The sequence below is a fragment of the Enoplosus armatus genome, chromosome 10 (assembly GCF_043641665.1).
Source record: "Enoplosus armatus isolate fEnoArm2 chromosome 10, fEnoArm2.hap1, whole genome shotgun sequence".
NCBI lineage: Eukaryota > Metazoa > Chordata > Actinopteri > Centrarchiformes > Enoplosidae > Enoplosus > Enoplosus armatus.
The window spans coordinates 7,280,725-7,308,624 of NC_092189.1; the positions used below are offsets into that span (position 1 = coordinate 7,280,725).

Sequence of the window (27,900 nt, forward strand, 5' to 3'; positions counted from 1 at the left end):
ATTTGAGCTGGACTTGCAGCATATTTAGCTGCACTGTGATATGTAACTGTCAGTCATAATGTGGGGGACAGACATTAAGAGCAACCCACTGAAAGTGACAAATAAGAGTCTTATCAATGTGGACCTGTAACCACTAAAATTAAATTCAGTGTGTTATCTTCCTATCTGCCACTCTCGCTCAGCACGTTTATATATTTTTTCTTTTGTTCAACTGTTTTTATTGAATAATGTGTTCAGTATTTCCTCTATAATTGCAAGAACGATAGACGATCTGTATTGTGTTAAGTCTTCTTAACTTTATGGACTGAATATTAATCGACTTGGACCACATTAATTATTCACATTGAACCGTGAGTTTGGATTGGATATGCAAATTTTGTGAACTGCTCCTTCTACTTTCAAGACTCTGATGCTTTGTTGAGATAGAGGTAAGAAATCCATACAGGGGTTATAAAGCTGCATTCCTGCAACAACATTTAGTAACCAATTGTTATTTTAATTGCCAGTGATGAACAACTTTGCAACACACTCAGTTTTGTATTCCTTACTGCAAGAGATCATTCTTTCTAAACCCTCCCTGCTTTTAGTTTTAACAAATGAGTAAAATTCGTTTGTGTTGTCACTCATTTGTTCCTTTAATTTACTGATGCATGGATTTAAAGGATTGATGATTTGCTTAATCCAGTCAGGCCTTCAGTTGTGTGTGTGCTTAATGTACTGCATTTATCCCTGAGAGAAAGTAGACGAAAAGAGGAGAAGAGGGAGGGATGTTGAAAGGGAGAAGATGCATGGAGGATATTTACTTTGATGTCTTAAGCTTTGTTTGCAAAGCTTAAGCTCACCCTAAAAGTATAGATGTTTCAGGAAGAATAATGCTATACACACACACACACACACACACACACACACACACTCACACACAAACACGACTAACAACACCATGAACACACAGGCTGACTATGATGGGCATCAAACCCAGACATTGCCGTTACTCCCCGATATCTGATAGGGTGCATTACAAACGTGTTTTGAGTTTATAGCAGCGTTTTAATCTTCCATCTATCTCTTGGTTCTTCATCCCTCATCTCTGGCTCCATCTCCTCTCCTCTCCGCTGTTTTCCTTCGTCTCTGTCGCTGTCCTCCAGCTGGCTCGGTGAGATAACTCCTCCGCACTGAGACACTCTCGGCCCATTGTCCGGGTGATGGAACGCAGGGCACCAATCAAACGCTGCATCATTAGCGGTGGAGATCATGAGCCGAGGCAGTGCGTTTATCTGGACCTACCGATCCTGCATCCTGTCTTCACCAATCATTCGCATCCCACAAACTCTCCTGGAACACACTCCACTCTGGCGTGTCTGCACAATAGCTCTATTTGGTTTAACACCTAAATCCTCTTTGAATGTGGAGTAATCAGATTAGTTTGAGAGATAACTCAGCACTCTTACAAAGTGACAAAGTAAAAAGAATATTTTTGTAAGGCCTCTGCATATCTGAGTTAGAGTGCCATCATTCTGTTGGTTTAAGGCTGATAAAAACCACCTGGCAGGATTTAATTTATGTGAATGTGGCAGGTAATTACTCTTCATTCATTGCCAACACTTAAACTCATCTTACATCAACTTGGATGATGAAAAGTAACTTAATGTGTTTGCAGGTGTGCATACAAGTATTCATATCTATCCCTGTTCATGTTAAATATGATTTAGTGAGTACAGCCACTACTTCACCCAAGCTTCAGAGAACACAATAAAACAAGACCATGAGTCTACAGCCCTGCTAGCAGCTCTGTGAGTCTGTACTTAGGCACAGTGGTGCTTTAGCTTAATGTTAATGGCAATATGATTACTATGATAATGTTAACATACTGAAACATAGCAGGTATAATGTTTTCCATGTTCACCATCATAGTGTGTTAGCATGCTAACATTTAATGTTAAGTACAGCTGAGGCTAATGATAATGCCATTAGCTTTGCAACAAGTATTTAATCATAAACCAAAGTATTGGCGCTAGATGGAAAGTTAAGGAATCACCCAAATTATTACAATTAATCATGTGAACCTCATGGTGATGCTAGAGGAAACTTTATGGGATCGCCAAAATCACTAGGATTCATCCTCTGGGCACCATAAGTACCTGGTACAAAATGTTATGGCAATCCACCCAGTAGTTGTTGAGATTTTTCAATCCAGACCAAAGTGGTGGATCGACTGACCAACCGACATTGCCATCCATAAAGCCATATTGCTAAAAACAAGAGGGGGGAAAGTGTGAAGAGTATAACATCAAAAAGAGGATAATATTCGATTGTTCACTTGTAAGTGACCAGTCTCTAAACAGTCTCTGTACATTACAAACAGATGATACAGCCTGCTGTCTCTCACTGAATAACCCTGATGTAGACTTATTTACTCACCTTCTCATATTGAGGAATTCATTCTATCTTCACTGACCTCTTACCTAAAATTATCACAAACCAACACCTGCTGTAAAAAAAACTGCATGCTCATTTGCCATATTCATGACAGCAAATGGTTCCTTTTCTTGAAGCTTCACTGCTGAACTGACAATCCTTTCTGGAACCTCCTTTTCCCACTCCATTTGAATCGTCTCCTGTTGTCTCTTAGTGTCATGCTGAGCCACTGAGCTAACTGGCTTGAAACTCTACTTGCTATTAACACACAAGTATGTGTGGAAAAGTGTGAAGAGTTTTTTTTAATCACATTAGTGACATTAGGTTTCAAGCTGTTATGTTGGTGTGCTGAGGGATGAGTGCACCCTGGTGGTCCCTCATACACTATTCAGCTCAGTGCCTGAAACCAGTTTAAATAGTCCTGTGCTGCCATCCTGTGTTTACACTATATGTGAGCAGGATTATTTACTGTCCACTCAAAGTCTTCCTATATATTTTGAATATTGTTGAATAAAGCAGAGTAAGACATAATAACAAGAATAATTATCTATCCATCTTCAGAAACATCTTAAACTGCACGGGGCTGCCATCTTATGGCCATTACTATACATAAGTGTATGTTCATAACTGACACGATCATTCATTTAGACATTGACAAGCGGCACGGAGGCGGACTTGATCCCAGAAAAGGTTTACTGGTCTATTACCATCCACCAACAAGCAGTGGTCCTCTCTGACTGTTCTGACAGGTTGTTTGGCTGCAAAGTCTGACCTTTGTCAGTGTGCATCTTGTCTCCAAGCTTCAAATATGATAACATTTCAAACAGAAAGGTTAATAGGAGGGCTGGGGCAAATTTAGAGAAGGTCAATTTCCGCACAATTTCACGAAGACACAAACGTTCTCAATAGAAACGTAAGTCTGAAAGGCTGAATCAGTAAGTGAATTGAAGAGCACTGGATTATAATTAGCTCCATATGGCATTCACATAGGTTAGTCTTGATTATTAGGTATTGTGTGAGGTATTCATCAAGCCTCATGTCAAGTGAAAGTGTAACAAGTTATGTTATTATTAATTTAGTTAAAATGTGGAAAGATTAAATGCACAGTGGCACTTAAATGAAGCAGTTCCAGACTGCAGCCAGCAGGTGATGTTGCAGCCTCCTTAAAGAGCACTCAGAAGTATTCATGTCCTCATTGAGAATCCAGTAAAACCCAAAGTCATCCAGTATTATGATGTCACACATTAACGCAGCACTTTACCAGAACCTAACATGCACCCGCCTTGCTCGCCTCATTGTATCATTTCAAAGGTTGAGGTCATGTTGACTCATCATCACTATGCTATTCTGAGATGAGCCGTCTGCTCCGAGGGAAATGTCCTCAGCGGCTGCATCAGCTGGCTGTAACTGTACCTCTGGGAGGATTAAAGAGGAAAGACCAGCAGGTTTCATGATGTCAGCAAAGGGCCATAAGCTCTACACAGCGAGGCTTTATTAGAACCTGATGTAATCAAGAGCTGCTTGATCACTCGCAAAATAAAGGATGTGACAAATAATGTTAAAACAATGCTTGCAGCTCTGATGCAGACCATAACTGGCTAAAAAATGTGGTAAAATAAATTGTAATTTGGTAGTGAGAAAACGTTAACGTATATAAGAAATATAATGACAAATATCACTAGTAATTATTTTCATTATCATTTAATGTGCTGATATTTTCTTGATTATCTTATTATTGATTAGTCTAGAAAACGTCAGAAAACGTAAAAAAAAAAGACTCAATTTCCTTAAGGTGGCGTCTTCAAATTCCTTGTTTTGTCTGACAACAGTGTAAAATTCAAATATACAGTTTACTATCATTCAGCAAATATTTACATTTGAAAAGTTACTTGCTTTAACGATTAATTGATTATCAAAATAGTTGCTTTTTTTGTTGATCAAATAATAGATAAAATCGACTAATCGTTTCAGCTCTAATAGCGTAGGCTCAGCCATGTAGTCATGGATGATCTGGTTCTTGTCGTTGAGTTTTATGCTAATCGTATTGTATACTTGTTTGTGTTTGGGCTGTGTTATATGTATTTTCATGTTGAGTTCTGTGTATTTGTATAAAGGCCCTTCTAAGGACGGCCATTGCAGACTAGCTTGGGCTATAAATGCTGTGATATGTGGCATTGGTCCATGCTATATACTTGTCCTTATAAAAATAAACATTAAATATATAAATAGGTTTTTTTTACAGTGCTGTGACTTAGCACAAAAATGGGTATGAACTGTCATGCTCACATTAATTCTATTAATACTCTTAACTTTGACAGCATATAATGACTATTATGGAGGTATAGAAGAACAGTCACAGTACATATATATTCAAATAGACTATTATGATTAGCCACATTGAGTTCTATGGTTATTTTATTGTATAATTGCTTGTGTTATGTGCTGTATTGTATATATTTTCTTGTTGAATTTTCTGCATTTGTATAAAGGCCCATCTAGGGACAGGCACTGCAAACTAGCTTAGAGTATAAATGCTGTGGTATGTGGCACTGGTCCATCCATGCCATATACGTGTCCCTATAAAAATAAACATTACATTAAAAAAAATATCCGAGTCATTACATGACTTAGTGCAATTGTATAAATACTCATAACTTTGACACGTTCTCAGCATGTCATGAATACTATAGAGGTAAAGAAGTACAGTCACAGCATATAGACATTCTCATATAGACCAGATTATCTATAGAAGTAGATAAAATCCTCTTTCCACCATCTGATGCAGTGTGTCCCTGACCTACTCAGCAAAAATACTGTATGGTACAATCTTTAATACACACAATGTATAACCTAAATAATTTATCATAATCAATGTCAGATGAGTTTAGCAGCACAGCTGTTGGGTTGGCTTCCTCAAGCCTTTTCCCTCGAGAACATTAATATTGATGACGCGGGAGGAAGGCTGACCAAGCTCTCAGTCATTCTCTCTCTACCATATCTCTCTCTCTCTCTCTCTCTCCCCCTCCCTCCCTCTTATACCCACACCCTGGATGCAGGCAGGCGTGCACACACCGGCAGATCTCACTCAGCTTCCGCATCGCTCTCCCTTCTCCATCTCTGTGTCTCTATCCCTCCCTACTCTCTCTCTCTCCGCTGCTGGATTTTAGCCCACTGCTGTGTGGAACACCGGTAAGAACGAACTGTCTCTCCTTCAGTGTGTTCTTCATTTCTCTGTGTCATTGTGTCTCTTTCTGGTCCTGTTTTTACTGGAGTCAAACAAAGGATTGGGGTGTGGCTGGATGAGGAGAAGCTGGCTGCTGATGGCAGCTGTGGAATGACGTGAAAGAGGGATGTTGAGGGTGATGATGATGGTGGTGATGATAAGGGAACAATAGAGCAAATGTTTGTATAATTACAGTTGAATTGAAAAAGGTGAGATTATGACTGCTGCTGTTAATATCAAGACTTGGCAGGGCTGGCTTTAGCCACCATTTGCAGCTGAGGGCAATCGAGAAATGATTCAGTGTGCCTCGTTTCAAGAAACCGAAATATGTAAAATTCTGGCCACGTGCCCAGCATATCTATTTCTCTGTCAAACTGATTCTATTAGGCCCCATTTGAATTCAGACTAGTGAGAATAATGTTACAGTAGCTTGGTTTGCAAATGACTGGCTGCAGGCTGGTGGTCTCTGGCAGAGCAGTAGCTCAAACAGGCGTGACTGGGCCAGACTGTGCAAGACACATTAGTCAGACCTGAGGCTAGGTCAGGAATATGACTGCAGTGGAACCCGTGTAGCATTGCCTAAATCCACGAGGCTGCAGGGGTGGATGCAGAGAGAGAGAGAGAGAGAGAGAGAGAGAGAAAGAGAGAAAGAAAGAGAGAGAGAGAGAGGATGCGGAGGAAGAGAACAAAGACCTCAGCCTCAGAGAGGGAAAAGCAGAGACAAAGGAAAGGACAGACAGCTGGGTAAAAATAGGCACATGTTAGCTACATAGGCATTTTGAAGAGGAGGAATGTCAAGACAGAGCATGTGTGGGAGGCAGCCACCACTCACAGGCATGCATGTGGACGTGTCTGAGCCGTACATGTCGTAGCCACTCCCTTTTTGTGCAGTCTAATATCAGACAAAGCCATTAAGATTTTGGACAGCTCTCGTGATGACTTCTCAAACATTGTTCTTATATTGTAAAACATATCTCATATAATAAGTATATGGTTTATTATGTTACGCTGCATTACCAATATGATGGCTGACAGCAAAGGTCAAACCTGTGTGCTCAGGTGTTTTTCTCCTCTTTCACAGCCAAAATGTCCGACAAGCCTGACATGACTGAGATTGCCCGTTTCGACAAGACAAAGCTGAAGAAGACGGAGACAAAAGAAAAAAACCCTCTGCCCACCAAAGAGAGTGAGTGTCCCCTGTTTCGGCGATGTGTGTGTTTGAGCAGAGTTGAAGCCTTGATCCCCTGCAACAATTTCCCGCGACTTCCAGTGCTGTCAAAAGTACTACACACTCAGCAAGCAGTGCGGAAAAAAAATCATGTGCTGCAACATCAACCCATCACTGATATACAGCAAATCAAAAATCAGCATCCTCTCATGTATACACTAAACACAAGCCTGCTGACCTAAACTATCTTCTTCTTTTCCAGCCATTGAGCAAGAGAGGAAAGGCGATGCCACACCTTGACTTCTGAGCACATGAAGAAAAGAAGCTGAGATGCCACAGCAAAAAGCACTTTCTTTTGATTATCACAGTATTTTAATCTCTTGATTTGTCTTCAGAAAAGGGTGCTCTTGAGCTCCCCTGGGGTGCCGTAAGGGTATATGGCATCCTCACATGGGGGCTCTCTTACCACTCGGGTGAGAAAACGTTAGCCTGGATGCCTGTCTTGCACTGTTAGCCTATAGCTAACATGTCTCCAATATTGCCAAACTGGGGAGTGGTGTAGTGATGTAGCACAGAGAGAAAGGCAGGCATCCAGGCTAGGGGGGAGGTGGGGGATGTCTACAGACGTGGGGGCAATCAGAGTCTAATCATGTGGGATGTTTTCTTAATAAACTTTTTACTTTTCTTTATGAAATAAATATGAAGACGTGGAACCAGTCAGTCCTGTGCATGTTGCTGTCTCCTTTATGTCCATGTACATATTTCAGACTCTAATACACAAACTCATGAGGCATGGATGGATCATGCACGGCCATGGAATAAATACACAATAAAAATGATTTGTCTGGACTGCTTGCAACTGGCATGTACAGTACGTCAAGTATTGTAGTACACACCTCATATTTGAGTGCATACTCAAAGCTATAATATTGATGTTAATGATGACAAGTTTCACCAGATTTTTAAGATTTAGACAAAGTTCACTGCACAAACAGGGTTCTTATTTTAGTGTAGGCCACATCACTGAAGAATAATTTAAGAGTTGGCAACACACATTTTCATACCTTAATAATAATATTAGTGTACTCCAAGTGGCTATTAGACATATCACAATCATGTGCATATATACAGAAAACTAAACGAACACAATAATACATTCACTACAAATCTGTAAAATAAATGAATAAAAGTCAACTTTTTATTATGAGACGCTGTTTCATCTTCTCTTTTTAATTGGCTCGACAAGGCAGCTAGCCTGCTAATGTTTCAAGCTAGCTTGGATGGTGCGTTTTTTACATTAGAGCTTAAACAATTAGTTGATTAATGGACAGAAAATAAAGTGGAACGGTTAATTGTTGAAGTAATTTTTATGCGGGAAAATGAAAACCTTTACGTTTTAGAGCTTTCGTTTGACAAAAACAATTTGAAGACATCAATTTGGGCTCTGGGAAATTGTGAAGGGTATTTTGTACTACTTTCTGACATATTATCAGCCAAATGATTAATTGTTAATATATGTGGTAAATACTAGGCAGATTAATGGACGATGAAACTGATCAGTAGTTGGAGCCCTTCTTGTCACCATTCAGTGAATATTAACAGCAACATCAATACAACATCACTGTAGTGATTTCAAGGCTCCCCAGGAGAAAGATACACTATGTCATGAAGTAGGACACAAAGAGAGCTGTGGGTTTCTCTTCTGTTGCTGTAGCTAACAGGAGCTAGCTTGCTAGCTTGCAGCTGCTGACCCTGCTGGAGGCTGGAGGAGTGTGATTGGCTGAAAGGTGGAGGGAGGCGGGGATTGGCGACAACAATACTGTCAAAATATTATAATATTATAAAACATTTCAACACTTTAAAAATACAAGTATGAAATAAAGATAGACGTCTGAAAGGGGGTATTTTAAATAAATATCACAATCATTAAATATAACTAAGAACAACATTTAAGAGAGAATGCTGAAATAACATTTCAGTTTTAACAATGTATTGAATTATTTTACTATTTATAGGATTTTTAGTTCTGCATTAACGAATAGATAACATCTTTATGTAGCCTATTATTTATTTATTACAGGTTATTTTGAGTTCTAGGCAGCAGCCTACTACAATGGGCACTTACAGCCCACGATGTGCTGCCTGACTGATGTCGCTGGCTGGCGTCAGCAGTCCTGCCACCCTCCCTCGGACTGTCAAGCCCGTCACCTCCTGAGCCCTTATTGCTCCATTTCTCTCACCTTACACTGCCATAAATCACCCGTCGACGCTCCCAGGACGGCCTAATGTGTCCGAAATGTCTGTTAGGACTATTTAATTAACGTGCATTTTTACCTCGTGTTATTCTAAGCAAAGTGTAATCCAAAAGGTTCTGACTCGTTTCCTCTCCTGTAAACTGTAACGTCGAGCTGGAATACACATCATCCAAACCGGCATACGAAATTGAATCCATTATGAAGTAAGGAGCACTTAAATCATTATTATTCACTTTTTCGTTTAGTCTATATTATTAATTATAACATTCATTATCAATTATCAAATTATAGCCTTTGACAGGTGACACATTTTCTCATTTCAATTTGAAATTTACAACAGGCTAATAAAAAAAAAGATATGAAACATATTTCTTTCATTAACACTTAACAAATCACGTTATTGTCCCTGGAAGTTTCGACGAGAAACCTAGCACCCATGCTGCAACACGCCCAGCTGGATAGATGACTATTGTTCGCAGGTTATTAACCCATTAAAATGGGTAAACGAGCCTTCGGTTAAGGATAAATTATGAATTGATTTTGAATCACTCTGTATTATTCCTCAGCCAGGTGTTGAGGGGCTGCAGGTTTCAGTCATGTTGCACAGTGAATGCGGGCGATATCTAATTAGTGGGGATTATCCTCACCTCCACCTCTCCTCTGTTGTGCGGAGGGCCTCGCCCAGCCGGCCGGCCATTGTCCGCCGCGCTGAGTGAATTGTTGTTTTAAGGGATTTTGAGTGGCTTACAGGGGATTTGACAAGTGTAAGCGATCTAATTTAAAAACGGTAATGTTAATCACTAACTTGGTAACTTCTCTCACATCAAATCACAGTGCGGGTATGAAACGACAGAAACTGGCCTGATGACTGTTGATGATCGCAGTGATTATGGAGGCTAGATCAAGGAAGATAATCAGCAGAATTAAATGTGATGGGACTAAGTGCTGGATAATCCCTGATTTCTATAATGAATGGCCTTTATGAATCTAGTTTTAGCCTACAAATCAAAACCATGTACAGACCAAAATGACTGACCACGCATTATTCTAACTGGTTCAAACATTAAAGATCTTATTTGTTTACACTCTTGTAAATTCCAGACTGTTTTCACACCAAGTTGTTTCCCAGGGAAACATCTATTATCCTATTATCACGACGATGCCAATGTCGCCGACGTGTGAGGCAGTATTTACATGACTATACACCATCAGCTCCTGAAAGACTTTATGGCTTTGTAGTCACTGTCTTTCCCCCTGGGACGCTGGTGCCATTTCCCAAATGTTTCCAACTACACATGTGAAGCCTCACGACGGCGTTCAGCACTGTATTTCCGTAATGCATGACAGGAACTTCATAATTGGGAACCCTATTTTTAATGTTATGTTTGTGGCGTCTGTACAGCAGCCAACCCCACTTCAAATCCCTTAATAATAAATCACTTTAATAGTCCAATAATAAATATAATAGAGGCTTATATGACTCAAACACTCAGTAGCTTTACAGTGACCTTATTGCGCATAATGATGATGGCCTATTTATCTGAATAAACTTCTGAATTGAATGATTATATGATTCATATTTTTTGTTTTTATTGTATTTGTTTTTAATGTGTAAGGATCATATGGGATGATATATACTGATTGAATTCGCTGGATGAGCTTCAGTTCGTGGGGAAAGTGTGTAAGCGTTACAGCCTGGGAACCACAGGTGAATGAATGAGGGGCTGTTTAAACGCTCTGCGTCACTTCTTTGAAGTGCACTTACGCACCGACGGCTCCTATCTGTCTATAGGACGCGGCAATCAGTGTCGTCGTTGACGCATTTTCACAGTGAAACGTTACCTGCGCGACAAATCTGTCAATCAAAGGGGCACGACCATATAAATATCATCAGCGCGGAGTCTGGCTACAGCTTCAGTTGCCTCCTTCTCTCTTTGGTACCCACATCTGGGATCCGGACTAACAGGCCTCTCTGTGGAAATACAGCTGCTATGGGACCTTTGAATCTCCTTCCAGCCGTGGTTCTGTCCATGTGCTGTCATGTTCAGATTGCATTAGCTTGGTATGTCACTTACTTTTTTTAAATTATTCATTTTAAAATACTACAGTGCAATGTCTGTTTTGCTGGTGGTGTAGATACCGGGGATTAACCTTGTGTTCTTGTCTTCTTTCTATAGGACCGTGAATAATTTCCTCATGACTGGACCTAAGGTAAATACATTTTTGACATCATCTATCTGGACCCGTATTGTGCGTAGAACCTTCTTTTGGAGCATCCAAATCAAATATATTAGCTGATTTTGTCATGAATAAATAGCTTTTCTTATTGCTTAAATGCAATAATAACATTGCCCTTTTTTTTCCTCTCCCAAGGCTTTTCTGACCTATGCCAGCAGCGTGCAAGTGGGCGCACAGAGTGGAATACAAGAGTGCAAACACCAGTTCGCGTGGGAGAGGTGGAACTGCCCGGAGAACACGCTCCAATTATCCACACACAACGGCCTTCGAAGTGGTAAGTTATGCATATCCACATTTACTTGTATCATACGCATGCCATGCAGCAGTGGGGTGGTGAGTTCAATTCCAGCAACTGTCAACTTTGCTGAAGTTAGTCCTTCGACGCAGAGAGGGTGCTGTAGCTGTTTGTGCGCTCTGACGTCCATGGAGAAGGGACACAAACATAAACTCATAAACTCCCTTGCTGGAACCACATTGATAAAAACACCCAACATGCCCAACATTGTTACCTTTACGGTTTACGCGCGTTTTACGCACAGTGTTACGCACAGTGTTTGAGCGCAGCCGCTGCGCGTTTATGGTGCCAAACTGGATTGCAAAGTATAACATTGTGGTTTGCTTTCTTGTCACTTCTTGTAGCCACAAGGGAGACGTCTTTTGTCCATGCCATCAGCGCGGCCGGAGTGATGTACACGCTCACCAAGAACTGTAGTATGGGAGACTTTGACAACTGCGGCTGCGATGACTCCAGAATTGGACAGACAGGTATATTTCTATTCTACGCGTGGTCTATTTACTATTAGACTAACCTTTTTAGTCTTAGAACTGAATAACAATGTGCACCTTTGAACCTCCAGGTGGCAGAGGATGGATTTGGGGAGGCTGCAGTGATAATGTGGCGTTTGGCGAGAAGATCTCCAAACAGTTTGTGGACGCACTGGAAGGTGGGCATGATTCGCGCGCAGCAGTCAACCTACATAACAACGAGGCAGGCCGACTGGTAAAATATGCTTTTACTGCTCCTGGAGTCACTCGAGTTTGTTAACACAACGTCATGTCTTTTGGCAGTGGCATTTGCGCATGTGTTTAAACCGAAGAGGAAAGTTGTGCAGGTTTGATGATTAAATGTCCAACTAACACTCTCACTGTCTTGGCAGGCAATCAAAGCTACCATGCGGAGAGCCTGTAAGTGTCACGGGGTGTCCGGGAGCTGCAGCATCCAAACCTGCTGGATGCAGCTGGCCGACTTCAGGGAAGTAGGCAGCTACCTGAGGACGAAGCACGAACACGCAAAGAAACTGGAGATGGACAAGAAGCCTGCGAGGGTCGGGAACAGCGCAGACAACCGAGGGGCCATCGCGCATGCTTTCCGGAGCATCGCTCGCACGGAGCTGATTTACCTGGAGGATTCCCCGGATTACTGCGTCAAGAACCACAGCACGGGCTTCCAGGGCACAGAGGGGCGGGAGTGTCTCAAGGGTGACAAGAACATGTCCCAGTGGGAGAAGAAGAGCTGCCGCAGGCTGTGCTATGAATGCGGCCTCAGAGTGGTGGAGAAGCGCATCGAGGTCGTCAGCAGCTGCAACTGCAAATTCCACTGGTGCTGCACCGTCAAGTGTGACAAATGCACGCAAGTTGTCACTAAATATTACTGCACACGTAAAGACGGTGGCAGAAAACCTCAGAATAAAACGAAGCGCAGGCACCGTGCGCGCAGGCACTGACTGCCATGTGTTGCACATAGTCCTCATCACTTTTCATTAAATTCAGCATCGTGGACATCAGTAGGAGTCATTCTGTATTACAACAATGTTACTTTCATTTTGAACCATCACATCACCCGAAGCCGTTTAATGCACTTTATGTTACCGATTTGACTCTGTATAAAAATCAAACTGTTTTCTGACACCAAACTCTCCTCATGCTCACCGGTTTATGTCGGTGAGATAACTTGTCTTAACTAGATTTGTCTTCTGTGAAGACTGAAAATTGTCTAATATTTTATATGTATTTTAAATGAAATTTGTACCTAATAAATATTTTTCTACAATATGCATGACTCAATCTGATTTGTCGGTGACAATATTCTGATTCCGTTATTTGTATATTGGTGCCCTGGTGTCACACAGGGGAAGGAAAATAAACTGTCGCCTAATGCCATCCTTTGAAGTGCGCATATAGGCGTCTCCTGAACCCGTCACCCAATCAGCTTTCTCGGACCCCGGGGACAAAGAACAAGACTTCCATTTGTTCTTCATTCAAATAAAAGAGAAAGTTGCAGCACACAGGGTCAAAATAACTAGTTCTCTACTTTGAGGGCTAACAGTGAAGACGACAATGGTGCATTCGTTATTTTGGCTCCTGCCTCTTTTATACAAAATGTGTCCGGGACATGCTTGGTAAGAGACGGTTTGCCTGCATCTTTTTTTTATGTGTAGACTAATGATAAATTGATCTCACTCTTTATCCTCTATCTTCCTCTCAGGGTGGCAAGTAACTTTCTTATGACTGGACCCAAGGTAAATGGAAAATACTTGATTGCTGGGATTACCCTGACAAGTTAAGGATAACATTTCAAAATGTGAATCAAGCCCCAAAAACATTGGCATTATCTCTCCTGCAGGCCTATCTCACCTACGCAAGAAGCGTGCAGGTGGGCGCACAGAGTGGGATTGAGGAGTGCAAACACCAGTTTGCGTGGGACAGATGGAACTGTCCCGACAGCGCAACCCAGCTCAGAGGACTAAGACGCGGTAGGTTGAGATTGTAAATACAATTCCTTCACCGAGTTATGAAATTCCATAAATGCTGAAGACAAATGTAATTTATGCGTAAAACACACACCATGCACTGACGTGGAAACACTGCTTTATACGGGTCCACAAGACAATATGAACTAAGGCCCATCAGTCAGGCCACATATGTGTGCTCCATTCACTTTCATGTTGCCTATAAAGAAGTCCATGTTTTATTCTAAAAAGCCACAGTTGCAGCTAGACACACTTTATCACAGTATTTTTTTTTTTTTTGAAAAATCATTATTACATAATTCTTCTTCTTCTTCTGATCGCTTGGTGATATAATGAATTAATGCAGGTTTGAACTGCCTTTGCCCTGCATGACATATAAAACGTGATTGCCCGTTTCCTCACTGACAGCCACCAGAGAGACTTCTTTCGTCCACGCCATCAGTGCAGCGGGGGTCATGTACACTCTGACCAGGAACTGTAGTTTGGGAGACCTCGACAACTGCGGCTGTGATGTCTCCAAGAACGGAAAAATTGGTGAGGTTCCCAGCAAAAAATACATATATTAGTATTATCTTATGTCTAACATGCTTCTGCCTTGTTGTACACACATAACTTAAATTTGATCTATGAGCATTTGGAGTTAAGATATTTCCTTTCTTTAGAGGGTTAACGCTGGGGATCTGATTCTAAGTGATATTATGTGTGCAGGTGGCCGTGGCTGGCTGTGGGGGGGCTGTAGTGACAACGTGGATTTCGGGGAGAAGATTTCCAAACAGTACGTGGACGCGCAGGAGACAGGTCAGGACTCCAGGGCTGCTGTCAATCTGCACAACAACGCGGCTGGGCGGCTGGTAAGTTGTGTTCACACCACAATTATTTAACTAACATTGCACAGTTTCAAAGTCGTTGGAAGTAATCAACTTTCCCGTGTTTCAAACAGGCTGTGAAGGCAACAATGAAGCGCATCTGCAGATGTCATGGCATGTCTGAGAGCTGCAGCGTCCAGACCTGCTGGACGCAGTTGTCAGATTTCCGGGAAATCGGCAACTACTTGAAGATCAAGCACAGTCAGGCCCAAAAACTGGACATCGACAAAAAGCGCATGCGGGCTGGCAACAGCGCGGACAACCGAGGTGCCATCGTGGACGCGTTCGGCAGCATCGCCCAGACGGAGCTCATCTACCTGGAGGACTCGCCGGACTACTGCCGGAAGAACAGCAGCTCGGGGCTGTACGGCACCGAGGGCCGGGAGTGTGTGCAGCACGGGGAGGGTTTAACCCAGTGGGAGATGCGCAGCTGCCGCAGGTTGTGTCATGAATGCGGCCTGAGGGTGGAGGAGAGGCGCACGGAGGTGGTGAGCAGCTGCAACTGCAAATTCCACTGGTGCTGCACGGTGAACTGCGACGACTGCTCCCAGGTTATAGTCAAACATGTGTGCGCCAGGAGGGAAGGCGCTGACGGGAACGGCTTCAGGCGGAGATACCGTGGACCCAAATGAAAAGATTTTATACGGATGTGTTACCTGTCTGGATCACAGTTAAGTCTGTTGAATGAGGGCCAATATGAAGATGTTAAATGTCTGCTGCACTTTTCATTTCTTGTTTTTATGTCTCCTTGTATAAATACGTGTCTATTTATGAATATTGTGTTTTGTTTAATTAAAATAAAGACTTCTGAATGTCAACAACTAGAAAACATGTTATTATTTTACTTAATAAATCCCAGGGTCATTGGATTTTACGACAGGGCACACAAGTGTGCATTAGAATAAGAATGGACTCAATACACTTAACAGAGGATTACATGGATAACATGGTGCAGTTCCCACCTAACCAAGGTGTTGATCCAGCGCTGATCCACTATCACTTTGATGTCAACGTGTATTGATTCCATTCAAAGAACAGCGAGGCTTTGAAAGACAAATTAGGGAAGTATTTCCACCGCTAGAAGTTTAGGTATTTGGCCTGATAATCCGGGACACCACTGCCTATAGTCTTTGTCACGTCCCACAGGCAATGCAAATGTATCACAATACATCAAAGTGTATGAGGGGAAACAGACTGTAACAGACATTTTGACCAAACTTCACCAAAAGTGGGTCACATCGGTGGGTCCGGTGATATTAGTTGTAAATCCAGCGAGGAGACAGTTATAAATAAGCGTGACCCACATTCCTCCTTGAATGCAAGTTAATTTCTAATCTTATAATTTGCAAGTAATTAGGTCCAAGAGGAGCCTCGTCTCCGCCCACAGGCCTATCTGTGTCTTAAGAGCCATTCATGTGCCTCCTCCTTCCCTCTACCCCCTGTATCTCCAAAAATCTTCCTCTCAGCTGGACATGGCATAAATCTGCCACTGCTGCAGCTACATGAGTGATGGCATGGATATTACCTTCATGAGGGGGGTGTCCATGCCTGGGGGAGAGGGGGTGGGAGTCTAACAGAAAGGGGGACTGGTTACAAGGCTGTTTCACTACCTTTACAATTACTAGAGAAGTAGTTCATAAATAAGAAATTACAGTATGGATAATCATTACATAATATCAACTCAGATCAACTGGTGTCACTACATTATAGTCAATGGAGTCCACTTAGTCCATTTGAGCCAACGCTGCTGGGCACTGATAAAAGAAAACACCCGAACTGCATCAGAAACACACAACTCCATATAAATTAATAGCATATGGGTAAATGTACTTTTTAGGAAAAAATGGGTTTGTGGCACAGAAAATATCTTACAAGAAAGGACAGAAAAGTTGAGAAACTACCACTACACACAGCTCTCACAGATCAAAACACTGCTCCTCCCCCAATCCTTCCCCTTGTCTGTTTGCTTCTGGGGATGCCCTGTATTTCCCATGGTATCCTGCTGTGTGTTAATGAAGGTTTCGCCCCACTGGAAGCCCTCCCCGATCCACCCCTTATCTCTGCTCTCCACTGAGTACATTACTGGCTCCATATTGGTCCCACATGATGCTGTTGCTTGGTTGTGTGCTCTACAGGTGGGAGAGTCAGTTATTTATCCTGCAACAGTTTTGTGACGTTAGAATTTTTCAAACATTTTGGACTTCACAAAAAAACATTATCTTACACTGATTTAATACCTAAAGCAGTTGCATCTCGTGCTCTGTAATTGAACTGTATGTCACGCCTCCTCCACAGTGGCAGTGTTATATCTTTCATGGGGGGTGGGGGGGGGGGGGGGGGTATGTTTCCTAATATGGACAGAGGAGGAAAACAGGGGAAGGGGGTGATCTCCCACGAGGACCCCCCATGAGGACTCATGTATTCACTCAGACATGCCTGGGGGTCTGAGGGGGGTCTGAGCGTGATTGATCATCCCTTCTCTCTGCTGCCCTCCTCTCTCACCTGGGTGTGAGATACCGAGAGGCCAGACACACGACAGGCTGGGATGCAAGATCTGACACAGCAGTCAACAACGCTATGTTAAGAATTAGAATAAAAAGCATGTATGAGCTCACAACACAAATCAAAATAAATCTCTCTAAGCGGCAACATTAATCTATGCATGTAAATAAAGTACATTTTAAGTGTATATCCACAGGCTTGAGCTACACAGTCTAATTAGATCTAACCATATTGTTTAATAACGTAATAACATAATTGTTTAAAAAATTTGCATCTCACAATAAGTTAGAGGAAACTAAAATAATAACTACTGTATGTGTCTGTGGTCATGTATATAGATATGTGAAAGGAAATCAACAGCTTCTATGTTTAGAGATAGAAGTACTCTGCAGTGCATGCGTGCGCTAATTTTATATGTCTCATGTCTTTTATGTGTCTATGACCACTGAAACGTTCATCTTCAGTCTTTTACACAATAGGCGGCTGAGAAGATGACGCACCACAAGTACACATAGAGGTCAGTCTAGACTTTAGACTAGAGACATTCTATAAAGGTAGGTTGAGGACTTGAAGAGCAAGAGGTTTGTGAACCCACTGCAAAACGAAAAGGTCCAGCTGCAAGTAAACCCCTCATTTTTCAGTGGACGTGTTACTTATGTAAGAGGAGAGCATGAGTTTAAACCATGTTCCCTCTAATGTGGAGGTGATGGGGTGGAATCCCCAAAGTCTAGCCGAGTACATGAGGACTGTGAGTATCAAAAGAGTTGAAGCGTTTTTATATCTTCTGGAGGAGTCAAGTACCTGATATGTTAAAATATTTATCTTTAAAAAATATATTAAAATGTGACAGTACAATATGTATGAAAGCAATTAAACAATATACACAATATAATATATATTGCTTGAGTAATGTAAACAGCTCAATGTTTACCAAGTTAGAATTTTTTGTATTCAATATTTGTTTCTTGCGTTATTCTTGGCCACAATTTGATGCAGTATAACAGTATAACACTAAATCTAAAAAGTGGAACTCTGAGCTACTTTCAGACAATTATATAACTCCAAACACACTTTACATGTTAATTTGCCTGCTCTAAAAGTCTGTTACATCTTCTCAGCTCAAGTTATCAGGCTGCGGCAAAGTAGTGATGAAAAGCAACATAACTGGAGCACAGTTCATGGTAAGTATGTGTCAATCTCTGTAGGCGTTTACACTTATTTACTATTCTGAAATACTCTGAACAATTTATGTTCTGTTTTTCATTAATACTGAAATCTGCGCCATCTAGCAAATGACTGAGTGTGACCTTCAAGTGTTCCCCAGCCTTTACGTCTCGTGAGTCTAACTGAAAGTCTATTTATTTCATTGGCACAAGAGGTTATATCTTATTCTCAGACATCATGTAATCTGCATCAGGCTGCAACAGCAAGTGGCAGTCTGGGCCACAATTAAAAGTAGCCGTGCAGGGTAGTACTGTAATACTGAATATATTTGTAACATTTTGCTAATGTTTTGGTCTTGTGTCTTTTAAGAAAAATTACAATGATCCAAAGTGAAATCAACAAGGGGGAGCAAAAGAGGGCCTCTGATCATAAGTAAGAAAATTGATTATATGTTACAGCTTCTACTGAATATGTAACTGTAGCTGAACAACAATGCATAACTTTTATACTTATTGTTTGTGCAGATCAAAGGCACAAAAGCATCCAAAACAAGGTAAAGAGCACTTGGGTTCAACTGTGCCGCTGATATAAAGCCATATTTTCTTAGGCCTGACACTATTCTTTTTTACGGTTTATTCTCCTACAGAATTTGCACAAGAGGAAGAAATTTGGGACTCAGATGAGTTCGTAAGTAAAAAGCTACACGCTACTTTTTAAAATAAATTTGGCCACAGTTCACAAAATTATAATTTTGTGATCTGACTTGCACTCACTGCTTGTGTCACATATCTGGGCTGTGGTCAGGACAATGAATGTGATCATGACTGTGAGGGTCCACGCCAGGAGGAAGAGGAAGACAGCTACATCTGTCCTCTGACTGAGCCACAAACAGCTGAGCAACAAGACAGTGACGAGAACAGTGAAGGTGACTACGAGGTGCCTTCCTCTGCAGAACCAGTGAAGCCACCTCAACACGGGAGAGTGTCTACACTTCAGGACGGTCATTACAGAGGTAACAGAAAGCAACCGCAGACAACAGAGCTGCACAGTAAGCAATGAAATCATGTGTGAAAACACAACAGTGTATCTGCTGTTTTTCATTTCATATGCTTTGAAAGCAGAATAGGTGTTCATGTTTCCTGCAGGCCTAACTTAAAAATGTGTGTGTATGTGAGTAGAACCTGTTCCTGCTCCGTTGCTGGCTGAAAGGACCTCAAAACCTCCACTTCCTCATCCACCACAGATGACCCATACTCCTCAGAGACCTTTCAAATCACCAGGTGCTCCACATTTACTGACTCAACAACCACCTGATTTATTGATGATGTTGGTGATGATCTAAGCTTCTTGTAAAACATGTTTTCCTGTTCATAACACCAGCCATCCAACCCAACCTGCATATTGACAGGAGGAGCAAGAAGACTGGACAACCTGGCCCATCCCAGAAAGACCTCACAAAATCAAGTATGTGCTGCTTGTTGTTTGGAGCCATTGCAACAGCTTAACAGCAAAATGTTGTAATCTTGTCACAATATCACACATTTCTATTTCACACTATCCATCATGCCCACAAGAGGGCAGCGCCGTCAAGGCTTCTGGCTCATTCACCAGCAAGATGCCTCAACCAAGAGCCCCCAGACCTACAGATGTGTCCAACAGGTAGGCCAACCTGAGGAAGCTTTTCACTTTAGGTAATGCAATTATTTAAGTTAAATTTTATTAAATTTTGTTCCATTTAATCTCTCCCTTCCCAGAGCAGGTAAACCCACTCCAGCTCCTCCTGTGCCAACACAACCTGCTAAGATTAATAACCCAATACCAGGACCAAGAAAGGTGAGAATCAAACATGGAATCATAATCAAGCCATGACTTCCATGTATACTGTGCTAGTTGGAGAACAAATTATTAAAGGCGAGCTTTGAGTGCTTTCAGGGGGGAAACAGCAGATGGCGATGTTGTAAAAAGAACACTATGGTAGGGACCTTAACGTCTGCAACGGGAACTCAAGAGATTGTATTTTGTTTACTAGGTTGGGTAGTTGCAACTACCTGTTACATTTATTTTACAAGAACAATCATGTAAAACACATTTCTGTCATTGCAAAAGAGAATAGAGAAGAAAGAGCTAGTATATTTAGTCCTTACTATGACTTGTTTTATCATAGTGCATCCACGGTTTGGATCCCAGCTGGTATGGAGGAAAGGTGACCAGACATCAAGCTGAAGTTGCTCTCAGAGAGGTGAACAAGGTCAGGTGCTGCCTCTCACAGTCTCACCTTCCTCTTTCTGGAGCAGACACACACACAAATACATGCATCTGAAATGTCACAGGATATTATTTGCAATATCATGTGAAACTGAGTGTATTTGTCCATATTTGTGTTCTTAGGAAGGAGCATTTGTGGTGAGGGACAGCTCACAAGGCTTGGGTGACCACCCCTACACCCTGATGCTGCTGAAACAAGGCAAGGTTTACAACATTAAGATCCATAACCAAGGCAACTCCTACTCCCTCGGCACAAACCTCAACAACAAGGTAAACTGAAACTTATGAAACTATTATCTACAATGTTAAAACGAGAGAAATAAGTCGGCACTCACTCAAAAGTAAACTAAAAAGTTAACATCTTGTGGCACGCCTCAGGGGAGTGTTTCATGCTGACTTGTGCCGCGCTGCGTCATTAGGTCCATGTCATCTTTTTATGTGTGTGTGCATGCTGTGCTGTAGAGTTTCCCTGGGGTGAAGGAGATGATTACCCATCACACACACACCCCACTGCTGCTCATTGATGCCACAGACCAGACCTCTGAAGCGCAGTCCCAGTGTTGTTTGCTGCACCCTGCAGGACTCTGACCAGTACCAGCACTGAGCCTAATGTGGGTGTTTGCATCTGTCTCTGTGTTTCTCTATGCCGATTAGTACGCATGAATACGTGGAGCTTGTTCAGAAGCCTTTTAGGAACATCTGAACAAATGTCACAATTTCAAGAAACACAAAAGGTCACTGTTATGTAATTTCTCTTTTTGGTAACCTCGTTTGTATTTTCAGTAAACAGAATGAGAGAAAAGGAATGACTCTTACATGGCCGATGGTTTGTATATTTTATTAAACTATGTTTTCCAGACACACAGCATTACCTCTGTTCTTCACACCTCAGTTTCAGGCCAAGCTGGGGGCTCCTGCTGCTTCAGTGCCTCTTTGATTTTCAGAAACGCCAGCTTGTCAGGGTGGCCAACACAAACGATCAGATCACATTGCCTCAGCTGGGTTCGCACTGCAGGCAGAAAACAAATACCTGGTTTCACAGCTGCCTCAGGTCAACACAGTGCTAAGATCTCCAAAAGTCAAATTTCAGAATATATTAGGTTCCACAACAAGGATGATAGAAAAATTAAAACTTAATAGCATGCATACTAAATTAGATAGTGTGAGTGTGAGATAGTATGAGTGTGGTGATGATGGACACTATCATTACACAATGCAATGCACAATGAAAACAGAGGAGCTGCTCGCAGCTGGACAAAAATAAAACAATTTGTGAACAGGGGTGAGACAGCACAGACAAACACTTAATGACATAGTATTAAATATTTGGGAAATTTTCAAATTTGAAACTGGCAACAGCTCCCTTTGATTGACATCTTTCAGAGCATGTCTTTGATAATTTCTTGTTAGTACAAAATGGTAAATTTTGGTTATAGGTTAATGTCTTGTATAGTACATGCCAAAACAATACACAATTTAAAAAAAAAGGTACACAACATCAAGTGTTACAGTATCACAAATCCTTCGGCTTTTACTGTTGAATATATAACAAACCATTGATTTTTCAATGCTTTGAACTATTAGTGTAAGCAGATAGTTTCAATCAGGTAAGACAACACAGAAAGTCGATCTGACTTTGCCCACAGCTGTCCCCCCTGGCAAAAAAAAGAAGTTGCAACATCATGCCTCACATTAAATGGCTTTGATGGACAAGTGTGTGAAATCCTTCAGTTACTCCTATCTATCCATCAGTGTGATCTCACAGACATCATGTAGCATCATGTAACTCTGCACCCCTGACATCTACAAGCAAGACTAAGTTGCGCAGCAGTTGGTGTACAATAATCCACTGTTGGCTATCACATTTCAGATCTAGTATAACAGTAACATCACACGCTTTGCATATTTGCAAATCGATCTCCAAGGTCATCTTACTGGCAAAATTGATGCTTACTGACATTTTGGAGGTGTAAAGCAGTGGATGGGGAAAAACAGACATACATACATGCCAGTTGATCCATGCAGTTAGACAGGGAGTCCAGCCCTTTCAGTATGTTTTCCAGATCAGTGCAGGTAGTTGAGGTAGCTTGTTCTGTGATCTTCTCTGTGCTTTCCATCTGAAAAATAAATGCAAAACAAAAACAAAACAGGCTATGTCAGTTTTAATTGTATGCCATATAAATCTAGCAAACTTCAAATTCAATTATGAACGCTGACATGCATAAATGACATTAGTAGAATAAATAAATAGGTGCCAGACTATTTCTATGAGGGACAAAAGCAACAGAACACCTTCTCATTTCAATTGTTTTATTAATCAATTTAACAGGCTACACAGATCATAACACTTTGGTACAAAACAAAGAATGTGCAGGCTAACATCAACTAACAATCTAAGAGCTGCAGTCTGTGCATTACTGGATGAAACATCCTGTTTTAATGCGAAGAGAGCAGAAGCAAGTCCAAATACCTGCTTCCCTATATCAAAAAATAGCGCAATCGCAATATCAGCTTAAACACAATACAACTACAGTTTCATTTAACAAACTTTCCCCCCTTAATCTCAGTGACGTACTCTTGTGAACTGGAAACTTTGATAACTACATGACAACTGAGTAAGTGTTGTGGCAGTGGGATCAGGATCATTTGCCGATCTCTGGCTCCTGTTCTCGGTCTCCACACACAGCAGTTCTGCATCTATGATAGGCTTCTTCCAGTTTCCGTATGGAGGCCCCCAGTTCGGGACTGGTCCTCAGAGCCACCAAGTCATAAGCCATCCACGTCATCTGCACTACAGGTGGACACATATAAATAAGGGTGACATTGCAGCCAGTGACCAGATATTTATGTTAATTACCACAGCCGACGTAAAAGACACCTGAGTCCCAAAATATTGTAATGTTAAATTAAGCCGGTTTAACACCGTGCTACAATACAATAAGCCAACGTTACGTTACCTGATATATTTTCAACGTTTTCTGTCATTCGCTCCAAATCCTTGTTTAGCTCCAAAACGTCGTCGTTGCTGTTCTGCGGAAGCTCGGGGAGCGTAGATGTATCGGCCATCTAAATTACAAACCGGCATATGGCTTTTATCACCAGAGACGCTAAAAACGACCACCAGCAAGTCGCTCCTGCCATTAACTTGTCATTAACTTGTCATGGCAGGAAAAGTAAACGCTAAGTTAGTTAGCTTACGACGCTAACGTTAGCACGGTCAACCTGGACAAGCTAGTTAGCATGATACGTAAGTTAACGTTACTTACTAAAATTGAGATTCTGACTCTGCCATTTTGTCAAGAGGAACAACGGTATCTACAAGTACTACCTGGAATTTAAACCAGCAGTTTATGGGGTTAGGAGGTATTATCTAATTTAAAAATGTGCAAAACTTACGATCGAAAGCTTTTCCTCTGTAAATTTGAATTAGAAAGTCCTCGCGCTAACTTAAGAAAATATTGGCTCATGCGCATTATTAATTTAAAGATGGACGATGTAACTGACCACGATTTACAGGATCATTTCCACCCTTCAACGCCCTTATCCATAAACTTATTGTATTATAACCAACCTGCTACTGTCTGGAGGCAGGATACACTGTGTTGGCAAGAATTTGGAACATTATTATTTTTTAAAAGGATAATTTGAGGTGTCAGTGGAAGAATATTAGCTAATTACTTTTACTACTTGTATATTTCTACTGCTGAACCTGGTTAAGGTGGCCATTACAATATTGTTCATCATAATTATCACTGTTTATTTATACATTTTATTTATAACATAGGCTTATAAGTGTGGCCCAAGCTTTACAGACATTTTGATGTAATGTAATATTAATGTAAAATTAAACATTGTATCCAAAATAATTAAATAAGAAAATATTTGCTAGGGTGTTAACGAAATTGTCTTTCTTGTTACTGTAGGAGAAGGTTGTTCATCACGACTGAGCTGTCCATGATGGTAGGAGTCACATGCAGAAGAAAGACTGACTAAAAGTCATAATCTAAATAGGCCAAACAGTAGTTTTTTTCAGTCTGTTTAAATTTGCATCAGAATCATCAAAAAATTACAGATGACTGCACTCAATTAATGTTGGAGTAACAACTTGAGTGGAAAATTATTTAATTGAGGGTGAACAAAACCCCTGGAGGAACTGAACTAGCTGACAGCAGGAAAAAAAAAACAGAGAAAGCAGGAACAGACGACTCACCTGAGAAAACAACCAATCAAACGAGACAGGGGGCGTTTCCTGGGAAACAGATAAAGCAGGTATGACAGGTGACATCTTGACATAAAGCAAGGGCAAGCAGACAAGAAAGGGGTGGAGAAGAGTAGGCTACAACCTGGAAGCACAGAGACCATCATTTGGATCAGCTCACATTCAAACTCCTGCAAAGGTTTGAATAAGAAAAGGACTTTCGGGAGCTGACAAAACCACCGCAGAAAGAGTTCACCATAGAAAGGAGGAACAACCAAAGGCAAAGGGTTAAGAAGAGACTCTGAGAGGTGAGAAGAAATTTGACAATGTCTTCTTTTGAGGCCCAGGGCCAGTCCCCTCCTCGGTGTGGCCCGCAGTTCCCCAGCCTTGGCCAGGAGCCCCCTGAGCTCAGCATGTACAGTGAGTGCTACTACCCTCCTCCTTCATTGCCGAGTCCTCAGCGCACCACGCCGACCTCCTACGACCTGAGCGACTACACCACCTCCTCCCCAAACCCTTACCTCTGGTTCAACGGCTCCGGTATCAACACACCGCCGTACCTGGCTACTACCGGCCCTCCCGGTAACCCGGGCCCTCCCTTTGTCCCTCAGCACTACGGCATGCAGAGGCCTTACCTGGGTCCTGCTGGACCTGGGGGTCCGGGAGGGGAGCTGAGCTGGTTCTCTCTCCCCTCACAAGAAGACCTGATGAAGCTGGTCAGGCCGCCTTACTCCTACTCCGCTCTCATCGCCATGGCTATCCACGGAGCACCAGACAGAAGGCTGACCTTGAGTCAGATCTATCAGTACGTCGCTGACAACTTCCCTTTCTACAACAAGAGTAAAGCAGGCTGGCAGAATTCCATCAGACACAACCTGTCACTCAATGACTGCTTCAAGAAAGTACCAAGAGATGAGGATGATCCAGGTAATATTTTCTTTTTTGTGTTTTTGGCTCTGTTTTGAATATCTCTGTCTGACAAGGAGACTTAAACGGTTAATTCACTTCATTTCCATTTTGTATTGCTTTTTGAATGTGCTGTAGTGTTTTCTTGGTGTGTTGCATATTAAAAAGTAATATTTTCCCATTTTCAAATTTAAATCAAACCTCACCAACTCATTCTTTACACTCTTGTATCACAGGCAAGGGCAACTACTGGACTCTTGACCCAAACTGTGAAAAGATGTTTGACAACGGAAACTTCCGCCGCAAAAGGAAGAGGAAGTCCGATTCCCTCTCTGGTGGCGACGGCGGCTCAGGGGCTCCGGAGTCAGGTGACAGCGAGAGGGGCAGCCCCAAACACAACTCTGCCCTTAACATCTCTCCCACACCTGACAGGATCCCCTCCCCTTCGTCGTCGGGTCCCACACCATGTCTTAGCAGCTTCTTATCCGAGATGTCTGGAGTGACCGCTGGAGCAGCTACTGAGGTTGGAGGTGATGGGTTAAGCAGGCCGCTGCAGATCAACCTTCCTTTAGATGGGCCTCACAGACCCACGCAACCTGGAGGCTATAGTAGCTACTCCCCCAACTCAGGTGGCCCAGAGTGGGTATCACAAGTGCCAGCTCCCGCTGTGCTCTCCTCTTCACCCACCCACTCTTCCCTCGGCTACACCAGCCCCATCCTCAGCCAGTACAGTGGGTCCAGTGGGCATTTCTACCCTACACTGGGCTCGACAGGAATCATCTATCACCGCGAGGGCACAGAGGTTTAATAAGACATTAAGGGGGGGAAAGTTTGGTTTGAAAAGACTCTTGACAGGAAATCTCACCTGTCTGGTCACTTGTTGTGAGAGAGGTTCTGATGTGAAAGACAACACACACACAAACACACACACTATGTTTGCGCTGACTGAGACAGTTGAGATCACTATAGCGTGTGACAGCAGAGTAAAAAGGCTTTTATTCCCACAGGAACAGCTGAGTCAGCTGCAATGGACGACGAGTGTCACTCCCTGAAACCGCAGTCAGCCTCCCTATCAGATCCTCAGTCAGCTTTTATTCTAACTAAAGCTAGCCTCTATCAGATCTGACTCATTATTAACAGATCCCAGATCTGATCTGCTGACATCAGGCCATTCCACACTGCTATCTGTGATTCTTTGATGATATCACACATGCAACGCTCAGACAGCACATTTAGAGGAGTAGTTAAATTACACCATGGTCTACATAGTGTGTGTAGTCACTGCTCGAAAAGAATGAGCTAAAGGTAAAAGGTAGACTTTCTGTCATGTTTTTTTTTGTAAAACTAAATCTGAGGAGCTTACAGTCTTGGAGTCTGATACACAAGTGGTAATTGTACTTTGTAAATATGTCAATGTGTTGTGTAATGTTATACATTTATATTGTTGGTTTGTTGGTACAACTGTTATTGTACAAAATGGATTCCCAATGTATGGTATATGCTATATATGTTGTGTTTTTGATATGAATAAAAAGGTTTTAGAGTTCTACAGTTGCATTTTTCATGTGATTTATTTTTATTTTTATGAAGAATAATGAATAGTTACCTCTCGGGAGCAAGATTTCTCTCAAACACCCCACCCCCTCCCAAAACAAAAAGAGAAAGGAAAACAATAAGACACCCACTGACAGAAAACAGTCCTGTCAGGAAAGCGATGACCAGTAGTTTAGAACCTGCATGTCGGTGTAACCTGATCTTTGTGTGATGGATAGTTAACTGATTCCTCTAAACGGTGAAAATCCACATTCCCATGCTGCCCCTCTTCGCTACACTAAACACTGAAATCCCTCTCTATCACCCCATCTACACACAGATTACTGCTGACTGGATGCAAGCAGCTTTATTAGCGGAGAGGGGCCAACTGTAAAAAGCTGTAAAGATGCTGAAGCG

At 42.0% G+C, this 27,900-nt stretch overlaps 5 protein-coding genes across 5 annotated transcripts; all 5 read left to right on the top strand.

Moving 5' to 3' along the window:
• Positions 1–5,515: 5,515 nt before the first annotated feature.
• On the top strand, positions 5,516–7,106 carry tmsb2 (thymosin beta 2). The gene is made up of 3 exons (XM_070913386.1): positions 5,516–5,604; positions 6,720–6,824; positions 7,069–7,106. Exons 2-3 carry the CDS (start codon positions 6,725–6,727, stop codon positions 7,104–7,106), a joined length of 138 nt encoding a protein of 45 aa, XP_070769487.1. The 5' UTR covers positions 5,516–5,604; positions 6,720–6,724.
• Positions 7,107–11,052: 3,946 nt separating this feature from the next.
• LOC139291085 (protein Wnt-8a-like) lies at positions 11,053–13,023 on the top strand. The gene is made up of 6 exons (XM_070913001.1): positions 11,053–11,123; positions 11,239–11,272; positions 11,435–11,573; positions 11,939–12,064; positions 12,157–12,299; positions 12,457–13,023. The coding sequence occupies exons 1-6, from the start codon at positions 11,053–11,055 to the stop codon at positions 13,021–13,023; spliced, it is 1,080 nt and encodes a 359-aa protein (XP_070769102.1).
• A 613-nt stretch (positions 13,024–13,636) lies between these two features.
• Positions 13,637–15,547, top strand: LOC139291120 (protein Wnt-8-like). Its single transcript, XM_070913050.1, has 6 exons — positions 13,637–13,698; positions 13,785–13,818; positions 13,923–14,052; positions 14,458–14,583; positions 14,758–14,900; positions 14,990–15,547. The coding sequence occupies exons 1-6, from the start codon at positions 13,637–13,639 to the stop codon at positions 15,545–15,547; spliced, it is 1,053 nt and encodes a 350-aa protein (XP_070769151.1).
• A 2,540-nt stretch (positions 15,548–18,087) lies between these two features.
• On the top strand, positions 18,088–21,434 carry lcp2b (lymphocyte cytosolic protein 2b). The gene is made up of 14 exons (XM_070912746.1): positions 18,088–18,165; positions 18,536–18,598; positions 18,707–18,753; positions 18,951–19,013; positions 19,106–19,134; positions 19,228–19,268; positions 19,386–19,593; positions 19,760–19,861; positions 19,962–20,045; positions 20,156–20,240; positions 20,336–20,414; positions 20,746–20,829; positions 20,970–21,116; positions 21,309–21,434. The coding sequence occupies exons 1-14, from the start codon at positions 18,088–18,090 to the stop codon at positions 21,432–21,434; spliced, it is 1,236 nt and encodes a 411-aa protein (XP_070768847.1).
• Positions 21,435–25,156: 3,722 nt separating this feature from the next.
• On the top strand, positions 25,157–27,501 carry foxi3b (forkhead box I3b). Its single transcript, XM_070913073.1, has 2 exons — positions 25,157–25,971; positions 26,187–27,501. The coding sequence occupies exons 1-2, from the start codon at positions 25,371–25,373 to the stop codon at positions 26,756–26,758; spliced, it is 1,173 nt and encodes a 390-aa protein (XP_070769174.1). The 5' UTR covers positions 25,157–25,370; the 3' UTR covers positions 26,759–27,501.
• Positions 27,502–27,900: the final 399 nt, after the last annotated feature.